General features: G+C 42.2%; 1 protein-coding gene across 10 annotated transcripts in view; it reads right to left on the bottom strand.

Moving 5' to 3' along the window:
- Positions 1-21,229, bottom strand: part of Immp2l (inner mitochondrial membrane peptidase subunit 2) — an 899,718-nt gene that overhangs the window by 843,623 nt on the left and 34,866 nt on the right. For all 10 annotated transcript variants that reach the window (XM_039078133.2, XM_063261368.1, XM_039078135.2 and 7 more), the window contains one exon: positions 7,443-7,579. In XM_039078133.2, coding sequence (XP_038934061.1) covers positions 7,443-7,577 — 135 coding nt within the window. In that variant the 5' untranslated portion in view covers positions 7,578-7,579. The remainder of the gene's footprint in view (positions 1-7,442; positions 7,580-21,229) is intronic.

The raw sequence follows: 21,229 nt of genomic DNA, 5'->3' as shown, positions 1-21,229 counted from the left end.
ATTTCCTCTGAATCTGTAGTTATGTCTCCCTTTTCATTTCTGATTTTGTTAATTTGGACGCACTCTCTGTGTCCTCTCGTTAGTCTGGCTGAGGGTTTATCTATCTTGTTGATTTTCTCAAAGAACCAACTTTTGGTTCTGTTGATTCTTTCTATGGTCCTTTTTGTTTCTACTTGGTTGATTTCAGCTCTGAGTTTGATTATTTCCTGCCTTCTACTCCTCCTGGGTGTATTTGCTTCTTTTTGTTCTAGAGCTTTTAGGTGTGCTGTCAAGCTGCTGACATATGCTCTTTCCTGTTTCTTTCTGCAGGCACTCAGCGCTATGAGTTTTCCTCTTAGCACAGCTTTCATTGTGTCCCATAAATTTGGGTATGTTGTACCTTAATTTTCATTAAATTCTAAAAAGTTTTTAATTTCTTTCTTTATTTCTTCCTTGACCAGGTTATCATTGAGTAGAGCATTGTTCAATTTCCACGTATATGTGGGCATTCTTCCCTTATTTTTATTGAAGACCAGTTTTAGGCCGTGGTGGTCCGATAGCACGCATGGGATTATTTCTATCTTTCTGTACCTGTTCAGGCCCGTTTTTTGACCAATTATATGGTCAATTTTGGAGAAAGTACCATGAGGACCTGAAAAGAAGGTATATCCTTTTGCTTTAGGATAGAATGTTCTATAAATATCCGTTAAGTCCATTTGGCTCATGAGTTCTCTTAGTCTGTCGACATCACTGTTTAATTTCTGTTTCCATGATCTGTCCATTGATAAGAGTGGGGTGTTGAAATCTCCCACTATTATTGTGTGAGGTGCAATGTGTGTTTTGAGCTTTAGTAAGGTTTCTTTTACGTATGTAGGGGCCCTTGTATTTGGGGCATAGATATTTAGGATTGAGAGTTCATCTTGGTGGATTTTTCCTTTGATGAATATGAAGTGTCCTTCCTTATCTTTTTTGATGACTTTTAGTTGGAAATTGATTTTATTTGATATTAGAATGGCTACTCCAGCTTGCTTCTTCTGACCATTTGCTTGGAAAGTTGTTTTCCAGCCTTTCACTCTGAGGTAGTGTCTGTCTTTGTCTCTGAGGTGTGTTTCCTGTAGGCAGCAGAATGCAGGGTCCTCGTTGCGTATCCAGTTTGTTAATCTATGTCTTTTTATTGGGGAGTTGAGGCCATTGATACTGAGAGATATTAAGGAATAGTGATTATTGCTTCCCGTTATATTCATATTTGGATGTGAGGTTATGTTTGTGTGCTTTCATTCTCTTTGTTTTGTTGCCAAGACGATTAGTTTCTTGCTTCTTCTAGGGTATAGCTTGCCTCCTTATGTTGGGCTTTACCCTTTATTATCCTTTGTAGTGCTGGATTTGTAGAAAGATATTGTGTAAATTTGGTTTTGTCATGGAATATCTTGGTTTCTCCATCAATGTTAATTGAGAGTTTTGCTGGATACAGTAACCTGGGCTGGCATTTGTGTTCTCTTAGGGTCTGTATGACATCAGTCCAGGATCTTCTGGCCTTCATAGTTTCTGGCGAGAAGTCTGGTGTGATTCTGATAGGTCTGCCTTTATATGTTACTTGACCTTTTTCCCTTACTGCTTTTAATATTCTTTCTTTATTTTGTGCGTTTGGTGTTTTGACAATTATGTGACGGGAGGTGTTTCTTTTCTGGTCCAATCTATTTGGAGTTCTGTAGGCTTCTTGTATGCCTATGGGTATCTCTTTTTTTAGGTTAGGGAAGTTTTCTTCTATGATTTTGTTGAAGATATTTACTGGTCCTTTGAGCTGGGAGTCTTCACTCTCTTCTATACCTATTATCCTTAGGTTTGATCTTCTCATTGAGTCCTGGATTTCCTGTATGTTTTGGACCAGTAGCTTTTTCTGCTTTACATTATCTTTGACAGTTGAGTCAATGATTTCTATGGAATCTTCTGCTCCTGAGATTCTCTCTTCCATCTCTTGTATTCTGTTGGTGAAGCTTGTATCTACAGCTCCTTGTCTCTTCTTTTGGTTTTCTATATCCAGGGTTGTTTCCATGTGTTCTTTCTTGATTGCTTCTATTTCCATTTTTAATTCCTTCAACTGTTTGATTGTGTTTTCCTGGAATTCTTTCAGGGATTTTTGTGTCTCCTCTCTATGGGCTTCTATTTGTTTATTTATGTTTTCCTGGAATTCTTTCAGGGATTTTTGTGTCTCCTCTCTATGGGCTTCTACTTGTTTATTTATGTTTTCCTGGAATTCTTTCAGGCATTTTTGCGATTCCTCTCTGTAGGCTTCTACTTGTTCTCTAAGGGAGTTCTTCACGTCTTTCTTGAAGTCCTCCAGCATCATGATCAAAAATGATTTTGAAACTAGATCTTGCTTTTCTGGTGTGTTTGGATATTCCATGTTTGTTTTGGTGGAAGAATTGGGCTCCGATGGTGCCATGTAGTCTTGGTTTCTGTTGCTTGGGTTCCTGTGCTTGCCTCTCGCCATCAGATTATCTCTAGTGTTACTTTGTTCTGCTATTTCTGACAGTGGCTAGACTGTCCTATAAGCCTGTGTGTCAGGAGTGCTGTAGACCTGTTTTCCTCTCTTTCAGTCAGTTATGGGGACAGAGTGTTCTGCTTTCGGGCGTGTAGTTTTTCCTCTCTACAGGTCTTCAGCTGTTCCTGTGGGCCTGTGTCTTGAGTTCACCAGGCAGCTTTCTTGCAGCAGAAAATTTGGTCTTACCTGTGGTCCCGAGGCTCAAGTTCGCTCTCGGGGTGCTGCCCACGGGCTCTCTGCAGCGGCAGCAACCAGGAAGACCTGTGCTGCCCCTTCCGGGAGCTTCAGTGCACCAGAGTTCCAGATGGTCTTTGGCTTTTTCCTCTGGCGTCCGAGATGTGTGTGCAGAGAGCAGTCTCTTCTGGTTTCCCAGGCTTGTCTGCCTCTCTGAAGGTTTAGCTCTCCCTCCCACGGGATTTGGGTGCAGAGAACTGTTTATCTGGTCTGTTTCCTTCACGTTCCGGCGGTGTCTCAGGCAGGGGTCCTGCCGCTCCTGGGCCCTCCCCCACGGGAGCCCAGAGGCCTTATACAGTTTCCTCTTGGGCCAGGGATGTGGGCAGGGGTGAGCAGTGTTGGTGGTCTCTTCCGCTCTGCAGCCTCAGGAGTGCCCACCTGACCAGGCGGTTGGGTCTCTCTCTCACCGGGTCTGGGAGCAGAGAGCTGCTGCGGGCCGGGATCCGCGGGTGTGGGACTTCCGGTAAACACAGAACGTGCCCGGTCCTAGAGGAATTCTGCTTCCGTGTGTCCCAAGCTCACCAGGCAGCTTTCTTGCAGCAGAAAAGTTGGTCTTACCTGTGGTCCCGAGGCTCAAGTTCGCTCGTGGGGTGCTGCCCACAGGCTCTCTGCAGCGGCAGCTGCCAACAACTCTTACAAAGAAAATCCTTTAATTGGGTCAGGCTTACAGTTCAGAGATTTAGTCCATAAGTATCATGCTGGGAAGCAGGCAGATACTGTGCTGGAGAAGGAGCTGAGTGTTCTACATCTGGAACCCAGGCAGCAGGAAGAGAGTGAAACACTGGTTCTGGCTTGAGCAATTGAGACCTTAAGCCCCACTCCCAGAGACACACTTCCTCTAACAAGACTACATCTACTCCAACAAGGCCACATCTCCCAACAGTGCCACTTCCCTTTGGGCCTATCATGCTTGTTTTCATTCAAACCACCACAGTACCTTATACCAGATTTCTAAAACCAGTGATTTACACCATATTAATTCCAAATGGCACCAATTTGTCAATGAACATTGCAATGCAGAATCAGTGGTTACACGAGCCTCCTCAGAACTGATGCACACAAACACACAGCAGGCGTGTGTCATGTGTCAAGCCTCAAGGGAATAAACCCAGGGAGGGAGGACTGTCATACACAGAGTCCTATCAGTCTCAAGAGTAGCACATCTCTGTCTAAGTCCCTGGCTGATCCTCTGCCCTGACCCATGCTACATGCTAATTTCCTCCATCATTCCCTATCAATCAGCTGACCTTTACACCTCTGTCATTTGCTTTCTTCTCTCTTTGCCATGGTTTTCTTTCTTGTCTTTTATTTCTTTGTCTTACTTTCATATTTTTAATATAAGAACTTCTTGGCCATCCAGAGTTCCCTTCTTCATGGAACCAACCAAAGCCTTATACCAGATGAAAGCTTCGAGCCTCAACAGCAACAACAAAAACCCATGAAAAATCAAGATAGTTTCTTATAGGATCCACCAGGACATCTAGAGCTTCCCCATGAGTAGAGAAATTTAAAGGCATGATTTTATTCTAATTTTGAAAAGTCTACTGAACCCCAGGATGTAGACCTGTTCAGTTCATCATAGCTGTGACTAATAATAATGTCTTCAAATACAGTAAACAGTTTCTATTTAGTGATTAAATTAATTCAATGTAAATTTCTGCTCAAACAGTTGTAGGTATGACTTAGAGGTATCTAATGTACCTGCAAATTAAATAAGCTGTCAACCAGAGTTCGTCGGAAATTGAGAAGATATGGAACCCGATGTATTTTCCTGTCTGTCCACAGAATACATTCTACTTGCACCTGAAAACAGGGTCCATTCCACTAGGAAATGTCACCTGTACATCACTCTCAATCATCACAGCATAATGTGACCTAAATGGATGCTCTGGCCAGTTTTGGTAGTACATATCTTTAATTCTAGCACCTGGGAGACAGAGGCAGGCCTGATCTACATAGTGAGTTCCAGGATTCACAGGCAGGGCTATACAGAAGCTGTCAAAAAAATGGAAGTGCTTATTCTCTTACAGATCACTCAATATAGCTATAGATGAGTAGAGTGCAATTACCCAAGGCTAGATCAATCATAACACTCACCCTGATGGTCAAAGTTGAACTATATATATCTAAGAGCATTTGGTAGAACTTGAATCAATCACAGTTTCCCCTACCCTCAGCTACTTCTAGCTGAAATTATAAGCAACAGTAGTGGTGACAGACCTGGGCTTTTAAAAGCATGGGAGTGGCCAGCACCCTTTGTATCCTGTTACGGATGGCAGGTGTGAAAGAACCAAGCAGAGACATAGACCAAAGTAGAATACAGCATCAGAGAGAAGGCTGAGCACATCACTGTACTTGCCACTGCTCCCAGTTCTCTATGACAGCTGCCATGTTGCTGCTCCTCTCATGGTTGCATACTAAACCCTCCAGTGAATTTGCAGACCTAGGTAAATTCAAACTTTTTTCCTATAAGCTGTAACCAGGAGGATTTGACATTCTGTACCAGACAAATTCTAAGGTAATAAATTTGACTTGTTAGGAGTAGAACTAGGAATAACACAAAAGGTATTAATGTATCTGCAGATTCAAGTATATCTATGCACGCCTACTAACAGTAGGGAATAACATGACTTAACACTTTCTTCCTTGCCTTCCTCACTAGGGACAAACTTTTTTCTTCCATAAAACAATCAATATCTTGTGAACAAGAATCATACTTTATATATTTTAATGAATGCTTTTGGCTCTCCCCACATACCATAACTATATGTTCTCAGTAGGAATGTGTTAAGCCAAAAGTATGATGATTGGGATACTATGATTGCCACATAATCTCCTAAAATATCATTAGATCCAAAGTAAGGTGGTCCTGTATTGTATAAAAAAGTCCTTTCTATTGATAGTGGTAGCAAAAGATCAATGAGGATATTGAAGAAAATCATTATTAATCTGGTTGTTACTAAAAGATCCTAGAGCTCCAAAAAGGGATTTGGTAGGCTGTGGAGAAGCCAGCTTTAGTCTTAAATGATAAATCTGACTCAAAAGCTCTACAAAGCAAATCTCCAATGTTATCCCCCTGAGGACTGACGCTAAGACAAGGCTGCTAGGAATTGGAAACTGAAGAGATAAGAAAAACAAATTCCAAGCCTTTTTAAATGGATTGAGCTGTATTCGTAAACAAAGGCATGTGCCTATAAACCATATTCTTCGTAGGTTGCTGTATCTCTGCATTAAAAAATGTTTTGCATTCAAATCAGTAGCCCAGTTTACTCTGAGCTAGTGACCTGCTGTAGAAGGAACCTTGTAGGTATAGTTTGAGGTCAAGGTCATCTGACCAAGAAGAGGGGGACCTCTAAAATGAAAGCCAACATAGCTGTCCCATTGGCTTCCCCCAGAGGCCCCTACCTAACAGTCTTTCCTTACCTCCCTGACTCTCACACAGAGGAAGAAGTCTGATTTTCAACACCATAATTATGATGAAGTACATCCACATCCCCTAAAACTGGTGCTTTAACTGTCTCTAAGAAAAAGAAAAGGAAAAACCTAACTGGATTACTCTGCATAATCATGATCTCTAGAAAACCTATATATTCACTTTATGTATCTGTTTTACAGGGCTATGCAGCACAATGCATGAACTTAATACATGCTGGTGACAACCAAGAAAATCCTGTTACAAAGTGCAAGTGCTGCTTAGCTGCATAATCCTACTCACGTAACAGCTTGTAAACAATAGTTCTTTAATAAGATCTTCTCTTTCCACAAAACGATTTGTACATAATTTTTTGGAAATCTCCACTTCCAAGCTCTTTTACTCTAAAGTGCATTTAATACTTTTAATCAAAGTGGGTTGACAAGATGACTAAGCAGATAAAAATGCTTGCTGAGCTAAGCTCAAGAATTCAACCTGAAACACAAACAAACCCATACTCTCTAAAATTAGCTACTGACCTCTACATATGCACTATAGCATGTGCATACTTGAACACACACAATAATTAAAACATTTTAAATGTATTTTAATCAATAACTCAACTTAGAAAGCATACTAGGATGGCTGGAATCAGTTACACAGACTTTCCTACAAACTGAAACTGTATGTTAATGAGTAACTGAATCATACCTAAACAAATGTGCAACTGTACTATAATTTCATCTTTTTTGCTGGTGGTAGGTTTTTGTTGGGTTTTGTTTTGGTTTTTGTTTGAAACAGGGTTTCTTTGTGTAACCTGGCTATCTCGATACTCTGTCTCTCTCTGTGTAGACTGGACTGGCCTTGAACTCACAAAGATCTACCTGCCTCTGCCTCTTGAGTGTTGGGATTAAAGGCATGCACCACCACCACCCAGCTAATTTTGTCTTAAAGAGCTGTTTAAATGTAGTCATAGTCACAGAAAATGATGCCATTTAGTAAATTTTCTTTGAGTCTCCACTTGGAATTCACAGAAAAATCAAAGTACACAGACCCAGAGACCTATTTGATAGTTCATTCTAATCACTCTGATTATAATAGTAGTGTATCAGAAGGGCTTTTAAAGAAACTCAGGAAGATGAAATTTCAGTTTCAATAGTTTTGTAAAACCTTTCAGGTCCTAACACAGAAATACTAAGGCGAGCTCTTATCTCTAGTGCTTGAGAAAGGATGGAGCACACACACTTTCCAGGAGAGAGCTCAACTCCTTCTCACCTGCATCGACGATCCCTCCACTCGAGCCACACAGACCACCCGATCCAAGAAAGTGACTGCCACAGGCACCGCCACAAAGAAGCCTTTGCAAAAGGCCTTGAAGCATCTTCGCACCCAGCCTTGTGACTGTGCCATACCTAGGTGCACAAAGACAACAGGGAGAAAATTAGCTTAGAAGAAACAGATAAGCAAAGCCATCAAAACAATGCAGGAGAAGTAAGATTTGGCTGCTCAATGGTAGAGCCTGAGCTTAACATCCACAAGGGCCTCAGTTTGCTCAACATCATAGAAGAAAGGACAATTTAGCTAGAGAATAGCAACCCTGTTTCTTAGGATATCCCTGGCCCATGCCTAAAACACTTAGGTGAGTCTGAGTCCCAAATGGGAAATGCATGGATTCAATTATGTCTTTTCTGCTTGTCTACTTAAGAAACTTCAGCAAAAACATCAGAAAAAAACTATTGCAAAAGGAAATCCTTCTCTGTTGCCCTAACAGTACAGAAGCATAATCTTACTTTCCTAATAGAAGTTTAGTAAGACATGTGTTTAATGCCTTCAGAGGGTATTTCAAATTCCCAGTGTACCCTTAACAGCAGCACGTGCCATGCTAGCTTTCTTCCCCAAGTTCCCTACCAGGCAAGGCTTCTGTTCTCCATTCCCTGATACTCTCCTCTTCCCTGCACCTTTATCCAAGTGCACCCATCACACACACACTACGGATGCCTGACTCACATCACATGGCAGTGGTGACTGTGAAAAGCACGGTGTGAGACCCAGCAGAGACAGGCCTGTTCAGACTAACTCTGCTACCCACTGGCTTTCCAGCTGGTAGTCCTTTCACCTTCATACTGCCCTGCTGCCATCATAGTGCGTTGCCGGAGCGCATGGCAATCTTCCACTTCCATGGCGCTCTGGGAACTGGCAGCCAAGGTCAGGCGAAAATAGGGAACAGAATTCATAGAGCGGCAGCCTCCTGGAGAAGTTATAAATAGTTAACCCACTTATTGAACACCCAAACCCTCACTTCTTTCACCTGCTAGGACTTACAGGTTAGAGTTGATCTCTAACCTGACCCCAGATCCTGCCCTTCACTGGGCACTGAAGAAAAGGAAAGGAAAAGAAAGGAAAGGAAAGGAAAGGGAAGGGAAGGGAAGGGAAGGGAAGGGAAGGGAAGGGAAGGGAAGGGAGGGGGAGGGGAAGGGAAGGGAAGGGAAGGGAAGGGAAGGGAAGGGAAGGGAAGGGAAGGGAAGGGAAGGGAAGGGAAGGGAAGGGAAGGGAAGGAAAGGAAAGGAGGGAAGGGGAAAGAAATCTCTCTACTTAACCTGTGTAGTTATTAGCTTGGCTCTGAAGACCTGAAGAACCAAAATTTCACTCTGCAAAATTTGGTAAATATTAGAAACAAAAGTAGCCATCTCAAGCTCTAAAATGAAAAGTATGAAGATTGCCAAGTAACAAAATAAAAAGGTCCTATGACCCCAACATCATGAAGGCAGCTTAACTGTCTCGCACCACTTTCACCCAGGAATACACCACTTCCTATTGTTTAAAACTGCTGCTGGTTCAACTGGAGGGCAACATGTAGAAGAATGCAGATCGATCCATGCTTATCACCCTGTACAAAGCTTAAGTCCAAGTGGATCAAGGACCTCCACATCAAACCAGACACACTCAAACTAATAGAAGAAAAACTAGGGAAGCATCTGGAACACATAGGCACTGGAAAAAATTTCCTGAACAAAACACCAATGGCTTACGCTCTAAGATCAAGAATCGACAAATGGGATCTCATAAAACTGCAAAGCTTCTGTAAGGCAAAGGACACTGTGGTTAGGACAAAACGGCAACCAACAGATTGGGAAAAGATCTTTACCAATCCTACAACAGATAGAGGCCTTATATCCAAAATATACAAAGAACTCAAGAAGTTAGACCGCAAGGAAACAAATAACCCTATTAAAAAATGGGGTTCAGAGCTAAACAAAGAATTCACAGCTGAGGAATGCCGAATGGCTGAGAAACACCTAAAGAAATGTTCAACATCTTTAGTCATAAGAGAAATGTAAATCAAAACAACCCTGAGATTTCACCTCACACCAGTGAGAATGGCTAAGATCAAAAACTCAGGTGACAGCAGATGCTGGCGAGGATGTGGAGAAAGAGGAACACTCCTCCATTGTTGGTGGGATTGCAGACTGGTAAAACCATTCTGGAAATCAGTCTGGAGGTTCCTCAGAAAATTGGACATTGAACTGCCTGAGGATCCAGCTATACCTCTCTTGGGCATATACCCAAAAGATGCCTCAACATATAAAAGAGACACGTGCTCCACTATGTTCATCGCAGCCTTATTTATAATAGCCAGAAAATGGAAAGAACCCAGATGCCCTTCAACAGAGGAATGGATACAGAAAATGTGGTACATCTACACAATGGAATATTACTCAGCTATCAAAAACAACGAGTTTATGAAATTCGTAGGCAAATGGTTGGAACTGGAAAATATCATCCTGAGTGAGCTAACCCAATCACAGAAAGACATACATGGTATGCACTCATTGATAAGTGGCTATTAGCCCAAATGCTTGAATTACCCTAGATCCCTAGAACAAACGAAACTCAAGACGGATGATCAAAATGTGAATGCTTCACTCCTTCTTTAAATGAGGAAAAAGAATACCCTTGGCTGGGAAGGGAGAGGCAAAGATTAAAACAGAGACTGAAGGAACACCCATTCAGAGCCTGCCCCACAGGTGGCCCATACATATACAGCCACCCAATTGGACAAGATGGATGAAGCAAAGAAGTGCAGACCAACAGGAGCCGGATGTAGATCGCTCCTGAGAGACACAGCCAGAATACAGCAAATACAGAGGCGAATGCCAGCAGCAAACCACTGAACTGAGAATAGGTCCCCTGTTGAAGGAATCAGAGAAAGGACTGGAAGAGCTTGAAGGGGCTCGAGACCCCAAAAGTACAACAATGCCAAGCAACCAGAGCTTCCAGGGACTAAGCCACTACCTAAAGACTATACGTGGACTGACCCTGGACTCTGACCCCATAGGTAGCAATGAATATCCTAGTAAGAGCACCAGTGGAAGGGGAAGCCCTGGGTCCTGCTAAGACTGAACCCCCAGTGAACTAGTCTATGGGGGGAGGGCGGCAATGGGGGGAGGGTTGGGAGGGGAACACCCATAAGGAAGGGGAGGGGGGAGGGGGATGTTTGCCCGGAAACCGGGAAAGGAAATAACACTCGAAATGTATATAAGAAATACTCAAGTTAATAAAAAAAAAAAAACTGCTGCTGCTGGAAAACAAGTACTATACTATAAGGGAGTCTGTGACAGATGGGGTAGAAATGGCTGCATAAGCATTCAGTATGCATGCATCCTTCCCCGGGCCTATAACCACACGATTAATAGTCAGATTTTCTAGGAATCTGGAGATCCTGCTCAGTGCCTCACACAATGAAACTAGTATAATAAAGGATCAAGAGATGCCATCCTGTTATACCAGAAAGAAGCAGTCGTGTAAATCAGATTGTCCTGGGTAAAAAAAAGAAATGATTTGTTCATTGTTTTATTTACACAAGATCCATGTACAAGTCAGGATCAGAAAAGGAAGAAGATGGGAAAACCACAGAGATCTGATTTTTCTTTTTCTTTTTAATAATCATGAAACTCCTTCAACTGAAAACTTAAAAATCAGCTTTCTTCTCAGAAACTTAAGATTTCTTTTCCTCTTGAGAGTAGATCCAGAAGGTGTGAGAAACGCAATTAGACCAAGTATCTGCTGGAAAGACACAGACTAAACTTAATTTGGGAGATACACACACACACACACACACACACACACACACACATACATATATGCATGCTCCCAAAAGCCACACACACACAACACACAGCACTGCTGGGACAATATTCATATCATAGAAATGCCAACAAGCAAAAACTATATGAGAAAACAAGAAGTGTTCCGGTATATATATATATGCATATGTGTGTATGTATATATGTGTGTGTGTTATGTGTATGTGTGTATATGTATGTGTGTCTGTACATAAGTTTATATGTATGTATATGTATGTACGTATGTATGTACTTTGGACTTCCATAGCATCATGTTTTGGATGGCTGGCCCCAGCTAACAGGGCTCTTTGAGAAGGGTGAAGGAGGAGGAAGATGCTGGGGGCAAGCAGCTGAAGTGTCTGCCTCATGCCTGTCCCCGCTCTCAATCCCGATTCCTCTGAGAGCTGCTCCAGCAGTCCCACCACACACTGAAACTGTGAGCAAAACAAATTTCTCTGCCCTTGAGTGGTTTAATGTCATATGTTGGTCACAACACTAACATGAGAAGAAAAAAAGACCTGGAAAATTCATGACAATAAAGGAAGGAGGAGAAAGGAGAAATAAACATTAAAAAAGAAAAAGTAACTGGGACAAGAAAGTGTAATGAGTGAATGCATCATATGCATGCATAAAAATGTCACAATGAAGCCCAATATTACAAATTAATTAGCATATACTAATAAAGAACATTTAAAAACCAGAAACATGATAGCCAAAATTCTTCCCAGATACATCTCAGGATTTTTTTTTTAGTGAACTATATAATTTGATATATATATATATATATATATAATTGTGTGTGTATAATTTTTAAGATTCAGTCTAATTTTGTAATTAATATGTGAGACTAGAGAATGTGCACACACATGAAGTAAGTGCCTATGAGGCCAGAGGAAATGAAACCACTGAAGCTAGAGTTACAGGCAGTTGGGAGCCGCCAGATATGAGTGCTGGGAACTAAGCTCAGGTACTCAGTGTGCGTGTGTGTGTGTGTGTGTGTGTATTGCACGCATACGTGCATGTGCTCCTAACCATGGATCCACCTCTCTAATCCCTGAACCATATAATTTAACTATTACATACGAGGCAGAGAAGAGGGGCTTGTGAAGAAAGAATGTTGCTGCATATATGACAAAAACTGATGGACTCCCGGATCTACCTGTTAAGTGTAGGGGAGTAGGAGTAGTTCCTTTTATCTTGAGGGAATTTTTCCTTTGTGAAATGACTAGAGACATGTGGATTGAGAGCCCATTGCTTTTCAGACTGCAACAGAACAAAACATTCTCCAGAGTTATCCACCTATGGCAATAGCTTTCAAACACTTACCACATGCAACATGAAGAAACACTGTTTCCAACCCAATATTCTTCACACATATGCACATTTATATAAACTCCCATACCAAAGAAAGAAGCAACTAGAAACCATAAAATAGCACCTATCCAAAGTCTGTTATATTTCATTAAAAAAGGAGTCTAGTACTTGGTCACAGTGATGGTCTACAGAGTGAGTACCAGCCTAGATAGGGTTATATAGTAAAGCCCTATTCCAAAACAATACTAGCTCTTAGGTGCAAATCAAGAAATTGTTTTCTGTCATCTACCCAAGGATCTTTTCCTTCATCTCCACCTAAACTGAAATATGAATATCTTAATAACTAGCTCCCTTTTAAAACCTTCACTATAAGACAAGGAGGAAACGACATTATGTGAACTGGTTCCTATACAATGACTGTAACTGTCATTATAATAGAAGTATGTATGTGTGCATGGTAAAAAATGAAGACCGGGAGAGGGGTTTTGCCGCTTTCGATATATATTGCATAATCGTGACATCCGCCCCAACCTGTAATCTTTTATATCAAATAGAAATAAATGTAACTGCAGACTAACTTCAGAAGTAAGCAATTTTAAAACATTTTTCATTACACTCATCCACCAACTGTAATGTTAAGTTTATGTATGAGTCCCTGCATGTGGTACAAGGACAGTGTCTGCCCAGGATGCTGAAGGTTCCCAGGAGCAACTTCAGGTACTGCACCGAGGAAATACAAAGTCCATTTGACACATTTCATTCATTCAGATCCAACTCTGAGGTGAGCCCGTAACACAGTTAATTTCCCTTCTGTGACATATTTTGTCTATAATCCCAATATGTTTAATAGCTCCCTTTATAGACATCTATAATATATGTAATACACTTTTAAACAGACCCTCTTGCCCATGGCCCAGAATGATCATCCATATGATTTAACAATAGAATAATTTTGACATTTTTCAAATTTATTTTATTTGTAAGAGTCAATTTTATGTTAGGAATGTTTTGCCTGCGTGTATGTATGTGCACCACTCTGTGCCTGGTACCTGAGGAGGTCAAAAGAAAACACTGGATCCCCAGAACTGCAGGGGTGGATGGGTTTGTTTTCTGTCTGTCTGTCTGTCTGTCTTTCTAAGACAGGGTCTCATTATGTAGCTCTGGCTATTCTGGAGCTCACTCTATAGACCAGGCTGTCCTTGAACTCACAGAGATCCACCTGCTTCTGCCTCCGAGGTACTGGGATTAAAAGCGTGTGCCACCACAGCAAGCCCTGCTATTCCAGTGCAGCTTAGCTTCATGCATTCAGATGGGAGATGAATTTTCCTCAACTTTGGATTTCATTAGCTCAGTCTCTGCAAACACTGCTAGCTGGAGCTGCTTTGGGACCTTTAATATTGTTGAGGGTTCTTTTCCTCCATGATTTGCAGTGTGTGTCACTTTCTGCTGCTGTGAAAGAATACTCTGAGGAAGCTTCATAGGAGGAAGAGCTGGCTGCCTCTGGCTCACAGTTTAAGAGGGTTCATGGAGTTGTTCACAGGCCTGCCACATCTTCCACACAAGAAAGTCAGAGCAAGGATTCTTCAGTTAAGGGACTATCAGAAGCATAAGGGAAGCATGCTCACTCGATGGCATTCAGAGAGTGCTCCAAGCCAAAGGAGAAGGGGAAAAGTAAAGGCCAACCTTGTGAACGAAGTGAGAAGTTGATGTTTTCAGACGCTCTGTGGAGAGATTCAGTACAGTCCTGTCTTCTCTGACTGAGGAAGAATCATAGGTCTCATGATAATAAAATACTGTTAAAAGATTACAGCTAACAAATTCAGAGGGAACCACATACAAATGAAGCAATGAACACTGTATTTCAATGTCCATGCATAGCTGGTGCTACCTTCATGGCTTTGGAATTGACCTGACTGGGGCAACAAAAGAATGAATGAAGGACAGACACAGAGACTCAGATATACAGAAGAGCTGGGTGTGGATGGGTTGTACATTCTGATGGAAACACACCAGCAGTAGCCCAGAACTCAGAGCAATAATTTTATACGTCAGTGTGAAAAAGGTTGACTTATTGTCTGCAGCCAAAAGAGGAGGCAAGTTTAGTTAATCTTGTTGGGGGTTTTATGGGGAACCACGTACAAGCAGTGAACATCTGGGAGGAGGAAGCTGTGGCTGACACTTTCCGCCCTTTGTCAACATCTGCTCTGGGACCAGGAGAAGTTCTTGCCATCGCCCGCAGACTGACCCAGGTAGGGCTTTGGCATCCCAAGAGTCTAGGACATATGGCTGCGCTCATGACATCTGCTCCACCATCCCTCACTCCATCCCCCCTGTTTTTTCTTAAGTGCCTCAGTGCCGTTTAGCTTCTGGTCCAGTGGAAGTTCTGCATAGTCTATGGAATTCAACAGAAAAGAGACAGAAACAAAACACTGGGGCTTCCGGCCGGGGTTACTCGGGTGGTCACCCTACTCAAAAACATGGAAAACTTGAAAACTAGTTAGGTCTTCCCTAGGCTACGGGCCTCTCTCCGGGCTGCTTGTAAAGCTGAGCCCTGAAGCCTGGGTGCAGTTCCTCAGGACCCTGGCAACTATTAGCAACAATTTGTAGGGTGATTCTCTCCATGCCCTTAAGGAAAACAATATTGGTTTGTTGGTAAGTTTGCAAAAGATAGTGTAATTGATTGCCAGCCCCTTCATAACCCAAGTGACAGGTCTTCACAGCTGGACTCCACCCTGGATCTGATTTGATGGAGCCTCCCCTTTGGTGAGAAAACAGCCTTAGATCTATAGAGTCACAAGTAAGATTCCACAAAGCAAAAAGAGTTAAAAAAGGAAGACATTCAGGCTACCGAGTCTAGCAGCAATCCTCCTCCTATTTCTTCCCCCAAGCCCCACTGCTCATTCCTCTGGACATATCCACAAAACAGTCTGAAAACCAACGAAGCTGCAATGTTCTCACCCCACCTCTGAGACCCCTCAGAATCTGTTGCAAAGTGTCAACCAACATATAGCCGCTAGCTCTGGATTCCGCCTGTTCTATGGCTCACAACGATGCATCGAGCATGCTCCACCTCACTCTATTGGAGCACTTCTTGTGGGCTCATCCCTTGTAACCTGCACTGCATAGGAACTGCCCTAACTGGGGGCACAGAGAAGGAAGGCATGACAGACACACGTTCAGAAAGCTGGGGTCCAGTGGGCCATGCTCTGTGATGGAGACACACCAGCAGCAGCAACCAGGAGGCTCCAGCACTGGGGCCCTTGGTCTGGCCATGCTCGTATCCACAGTACCCATTCCCCCAGGACTTCATCCGCTCCCATACATACCTAATCAAACTGTTACAGTTCTACGGCACTGACATTTTGGTAAAATGTATCATTTTTTACCTCATCTACATGCATTGCCAAAGAACCATCTCAATGACATCTCTAGATTTTTGTTCATATTTTAAACGCTGACAACTACCAAATTAATGAGTGCCAGCTTCCTCTCAAAATACAAACTTTACACAATAACAAGACAGCACTAAAATAACCCACATAAAAAGGAAAATTGTTTTTCAGCTACCTCGTTTGACTAGTAATGTATGCAAGTGATGAAGGTTAAAGCTTGGCTTCTGAGAAAATTATTGCTTAAGAAGTAAGCACACCTGGTTCATTGCTGAAGTACTTAAACTGAAAATAATTTTAAATAAGCGTTCAGATTCAGGTGAAATTGTATTTACCAGCTGGTATAAAGCAGCTGTAAGTGAAGGCGTCTCAGTGATGCTGACCTCAGCCACACAAGCACCCACTATCAACTCCTCCTCCTCCTCCTCCTCTTTAACAACTTGTCAAGGTTTGATAATGCATGGATTCATCAAAACACTTCTTGAATCTACTTACACTTCAACCAGCACAAAGTGGCCAGTCATGTATCCTCAGCAACACAAGTAATAAACAGGTGCCCAGCCATCCCAATTATAAACACTAGGAAAGTTGTGGAGAAAGTCTGATGGTAAGAGGAAAGCAATAAGCGCCTTAGATACAATTTAACTTATAATCTGATCAGTCATAGTAGCATTTTAAAAGGAGGGAAAAATATCAAACTCTCAATTTCAGACATTTTTTAAAGAGGGATACATCAATATCTGTCATGTAATCCCAAAATCATTCAAAATGCACATGTACATGTACACAAAGGTTTATACTGGTTACCATATCTGCATAAGAAAGAGAACTAAAGGCTGTCTTTGGGTGATCCAATGAAAGAGACAGATTAAGAATAAGATAGACTATATTCCAAAGAGCTAAAGGGCTTAAGGAATGCACAAAGGAAGGAAAAGATACAGGAAAAGGACAGGCTCGCCCCAAAAAGTAAGCCAAACCCAGCTTCGGCTGTTTGGTTCCCTAGCGAGGAAAATGAAGCAGAAAGTCAGTCAGGCAGCCCTACTCTCCAGACAAGGCTCCAGCCCTCCCAAGCCCCAACTCCAGCTGAGAGTTCATGAAAACTGTGATTTCTCTAACAGACAGGACAACGGTAGAGAGAAACCCCACTCTGTCACTCTGGATGACTGGGAGCCATGAGAAGCAGTGTCCTAATAGAGATCCCACTGTTAAAAACCGGGCTACTCTGAGGACCTCGTAGCAGGGAAGATTTTGGGTCAAGGGGCCTCCATTTAACCTGGCCACACAGAGAGAAGGTCCAGAAAGGTGACTGTAGAGAGCTAGAGGTCTGGATGCCGACAGATCAAATGATGCAGGCTGCAGGAGGCTCAGATCAATCAAGGGAGTACACGGGGAAAGGCTGTACCCTCAAAAGTCAGGGCAGACCTCATCAACTGAGAAGCACCCTGGAGTTAAAAGCTCTCTTCCTCTCCTCATAAAGCCACCAGAATTCAATCCTGGGTACGGGTGACAGATGACATTATTGAAACCTATTCTCACTACCAAACACCAAGAGTGTACCCACTTACTACCTCACAGTAGACACTGTCTTTCAGTATGAGTGGGGGTGCAGAAACCATATTCAAGCCATAGCATGCAGTAAGAATACAGTTACCTAGGGATAGAGTTCAGTGACAGTGTGTTAGCACACACAAGGCCCTGGCTTTAGTACATAACACTGAACACAGTATGTTTTTATTAAATACATAAATCAATAAACCAGATACCTCTTTTGTCTGACACAGCATTTTTCACTTGAAAATTCTCAAAATGTCTAAGTGCAAAGAGAAAATTTCAAAAATGAAAAAGAATAGAAGCATAATAAAGTTAGCTGTAACAAATGCTGCACTTGACAAAGAGACCCACTGAAGGCAAATCTTGGGAAGCTGACTAAATAGTCCTTTACCTTGACTTAACTTTGCTTGGTGAATACAGAAAACTGTAAGGCTTTGCTATTAAACTGATGTATATCTAGATACTAAGACACTGACATACTCAATTTTGAGTCAGGAATATTTAAAAGCAAACTATGTTTGAAGCTATGCTTTAAACAATCTGGCAAAAATCAAAATACTGTCAGAAAGCAACTAGGATGTGGAAACACATAAATGCTTCCAGAGTTTGGATTAAGGGCAATCTTCAACTTGCCCACTGTGCCCTCAGCACCAGTAAAAGGCACCTACCCTGCCTGTGGGAGCCTAGACATATTAAATAAAAGAAGCATCAGCGGAGGTCAGGCCAGTGAGATGCGGGTGCTCAGATCATGGGTCACTCATAACCGGGAACACATCTCATGACTGAACACTTGCCTAGCAAGCATGAGGCCCAAAGTCTCAGTGTCAGCATCTCTCCCTTAAGAAAGCAAGAAACAGAAATGGCAAATCATCTTACTGGTCCCAATATCTTTATTAATGGAAATCCAAAGGATTTGGGGAGATTAAAAGCATTTGTGCCAAGTGTGGTGATGCACGCCTTTAATCTGAGCACTAGAGAGACAGAGGCACGAGGGGGTTCTGTGAGTTTGAGGACAGCCTGGTTTACATAGCAAGTTCTGGGACAGCTAGGGCTACACAGACCCTTCCTCAAAGAAGGGGGAGAGGAGGTATTCATATGAATTTTAAAGTAGACATACACAAGCACACACACACACACACACACACACACACACACACACACACGAGTACACCTTCTATTTGGTATAACACCTAATAAATACTGTTCTGGTTTTATTATGTTGCTGTGATAAAACATTTTGGGCAAAAACAATTCAGGTTAGGAAAGGGTTTGTTTTAACTTACAACTCAGAGTCCATCACTGAGCAGAAGTCAGAGCAGGAACTTAATCTGGAACTTGAGGCAGAAATCATAGAGGAACACTGTTCGCTTAACTCCCTTCCTGTTCAGGTGATTCCCAGTTATATCAGGTTAACACTTAAAGCCAACCAAGACAAATACAGAGTTGGCTCTGTTTTGACCCTCCCCCTATGCCAAAAACAGACAAATCAAGGACAATTATTATTGGTCAGCTAATAAGAACTAGGGAGTGCCAGATATATGTTGCAGGGACTGACAGGTTCCTGGAGCTTGCTGGCCACCCGGCCTACCTGAAACCAAACCTTGCAGGTTCAGTGAAAACCTTGTTTCAGAAAATGAGGGGAGAATGACCAAGTAAGATAGCCAAAGTCAACTCTAAGTCTCTACACGCATGCCCACACCCCAACACACACACATGCCCACACCCCAATACACACACATGCCCACACCCCAATACACACACATGCCCACACCCCAACACTCACACATGCCCACACCCCAACACACACTCACACATGCCCATACCCCAATACACACACATGCCCACACCCCAATACACACACATGCCCACACCCCAATATACACACATGCCCACACCCCAACACTCATACATGCCCACACCCCACACACACACATGCCCACACCCCAATACACACACATGCCCACACCCCAATACACACACATGCCCACACCCCAATACACACACATGCCCACACCCCAACACTCACACATGCCCATACCCCAACACACACACATGCCCACACCCCAACACACACACATGCCGAAGTCAGAGTGTTCATTATAAAATGTCTGTAACTCTTCTATAGGCTTAACTCTTTCATTGAAATGGTACATTCGGTAAATCTTTTGAACAAGAAGAAAACATTGTATTTGGGGTAGTGAGAATAGTTTCACAAAGGATGGCAGGCCTTTTAGAAACCACATAAAACAAAATCCATTACGTTTCACTGGGCCTTCTGAGAACTCGCTCAAACCAGCCTCAACATAAGACAGCCTCGTCCTTGACATATTTACAACAAAGGAACCATCTCCAATTTCAGCAGCTAAAATGTTATAGATTCTGAAAAACAATTTATCATAAAAATTAGTAGAGCTGCGTGTAGTTTTTCAGAGAATGAAAAAATCCAATTAAATGATAACCATTAGCAAAGAAAAGCTTGGTAAACTTAAAATTTCAATAACCCACAAGTTTGAATTTTAACACTGTGCTATCTTTTTCTAATTAATGCAGACAGAATCACACAGAAGCAAAAGGCAATATGGATTTTAACCCAACAATGTGGCAACTTAAACATAGGAAGTGAAACCGGCCAGGTATTTACCCACAGCCCAAACAAAGCAACCGGTGGAGTTTGAACTAATTTCCTCATACACATTTTTATTCACAAAGCTACATTTTTAATTAGAAAAGAATATTACTCCACACTATTAGGAATACATATAAAATAACATGAAAATGGTGCATTATTTATTATTTGGGTCATATGAAAATGTGCTTTATGAAAAATAAAGCTTATAATGAAATCACTCATCTCAATTTGAAAAGAAAAAACCCAACAATCTTTTTTTAAAAAATTAAGAAACAGGGCTAGCAAACAGCTCAGCAGACAAAAGAGCTAGTTGCCCCCATCCTGATGACCTGAGTTCAAACCCCAGGAACCCACATAAGGGAAGGAGAGAACACACTCCCTACAAATTGTACTCTGACCTCAACTGCTATGCTGTAGTATGTGACCCTCCACATACAAATAAGCAGATAAATAAATGTAATTTTAATAATGAAAGAAAGAAGATTGTGAGAAGAAAAACATAAGACAATAGTCAGAACCCAGAAAGGTCAGACACAGGATAGACAAGCTCAGGCAGTGTGAGGGCGACAGGAGACTCGCAGTTGTGTATCTTAACAGGTCTCTTAAACCTAGGGAGCTTTTCCTCCTTACCTACCTCTCACTCTTTCGCACTCAGGTCCCTTGGATATTTGCCATAGCAAGCAACTTAGGTCTTGTTTGGGGTCCAAGAGGTCCATTAGGGATCAACAGTGGGTACAACAATCTTTTTGTCTGTGTTTTGTTTTGGAAGATCTTGTCTCTAGAGCTGGGGAGATAGCAAGTAAAGCCTTACCATTTAAATATCAAGACCAGACTTCAGATCTTCAAAACCCATGTAAAAGCTCAGAGGGCATGGTAGCCTTTATGGGCAGGAAGGAGAGATGGCATCTCTTGAGTGGACCATCTCCTCTAACTAGAAGGAAAAATGAGCTCTGTGTTCATCAAAAGACTCTGCTCCAATACATGAAGTGCAAGAAACTAAGACATCCATTGTCAACCAGGGGCAGTACCCAGGTACCCACATGTCCAACTGCATAC

The sequence above is a fragment of the Rattus norvegicus genome, chromosome 6 (assembly GCF_036323735.1).
Source record: "Rattus norvegicus strain BN/NHsdMcwi chromosome 6, GRCr8, whole genome shotgun sequence".
Lineage (NCBI taxonomy): Eukaryota > Metazoa > Chordata > Mammalia > Rodentia > Muridae > Rattus > Rattus norvegicus.
Note: the sequence above shows the minus strand (reverse complement) of the source record. Positions and strands in the feature narration are given on the sequence as shown.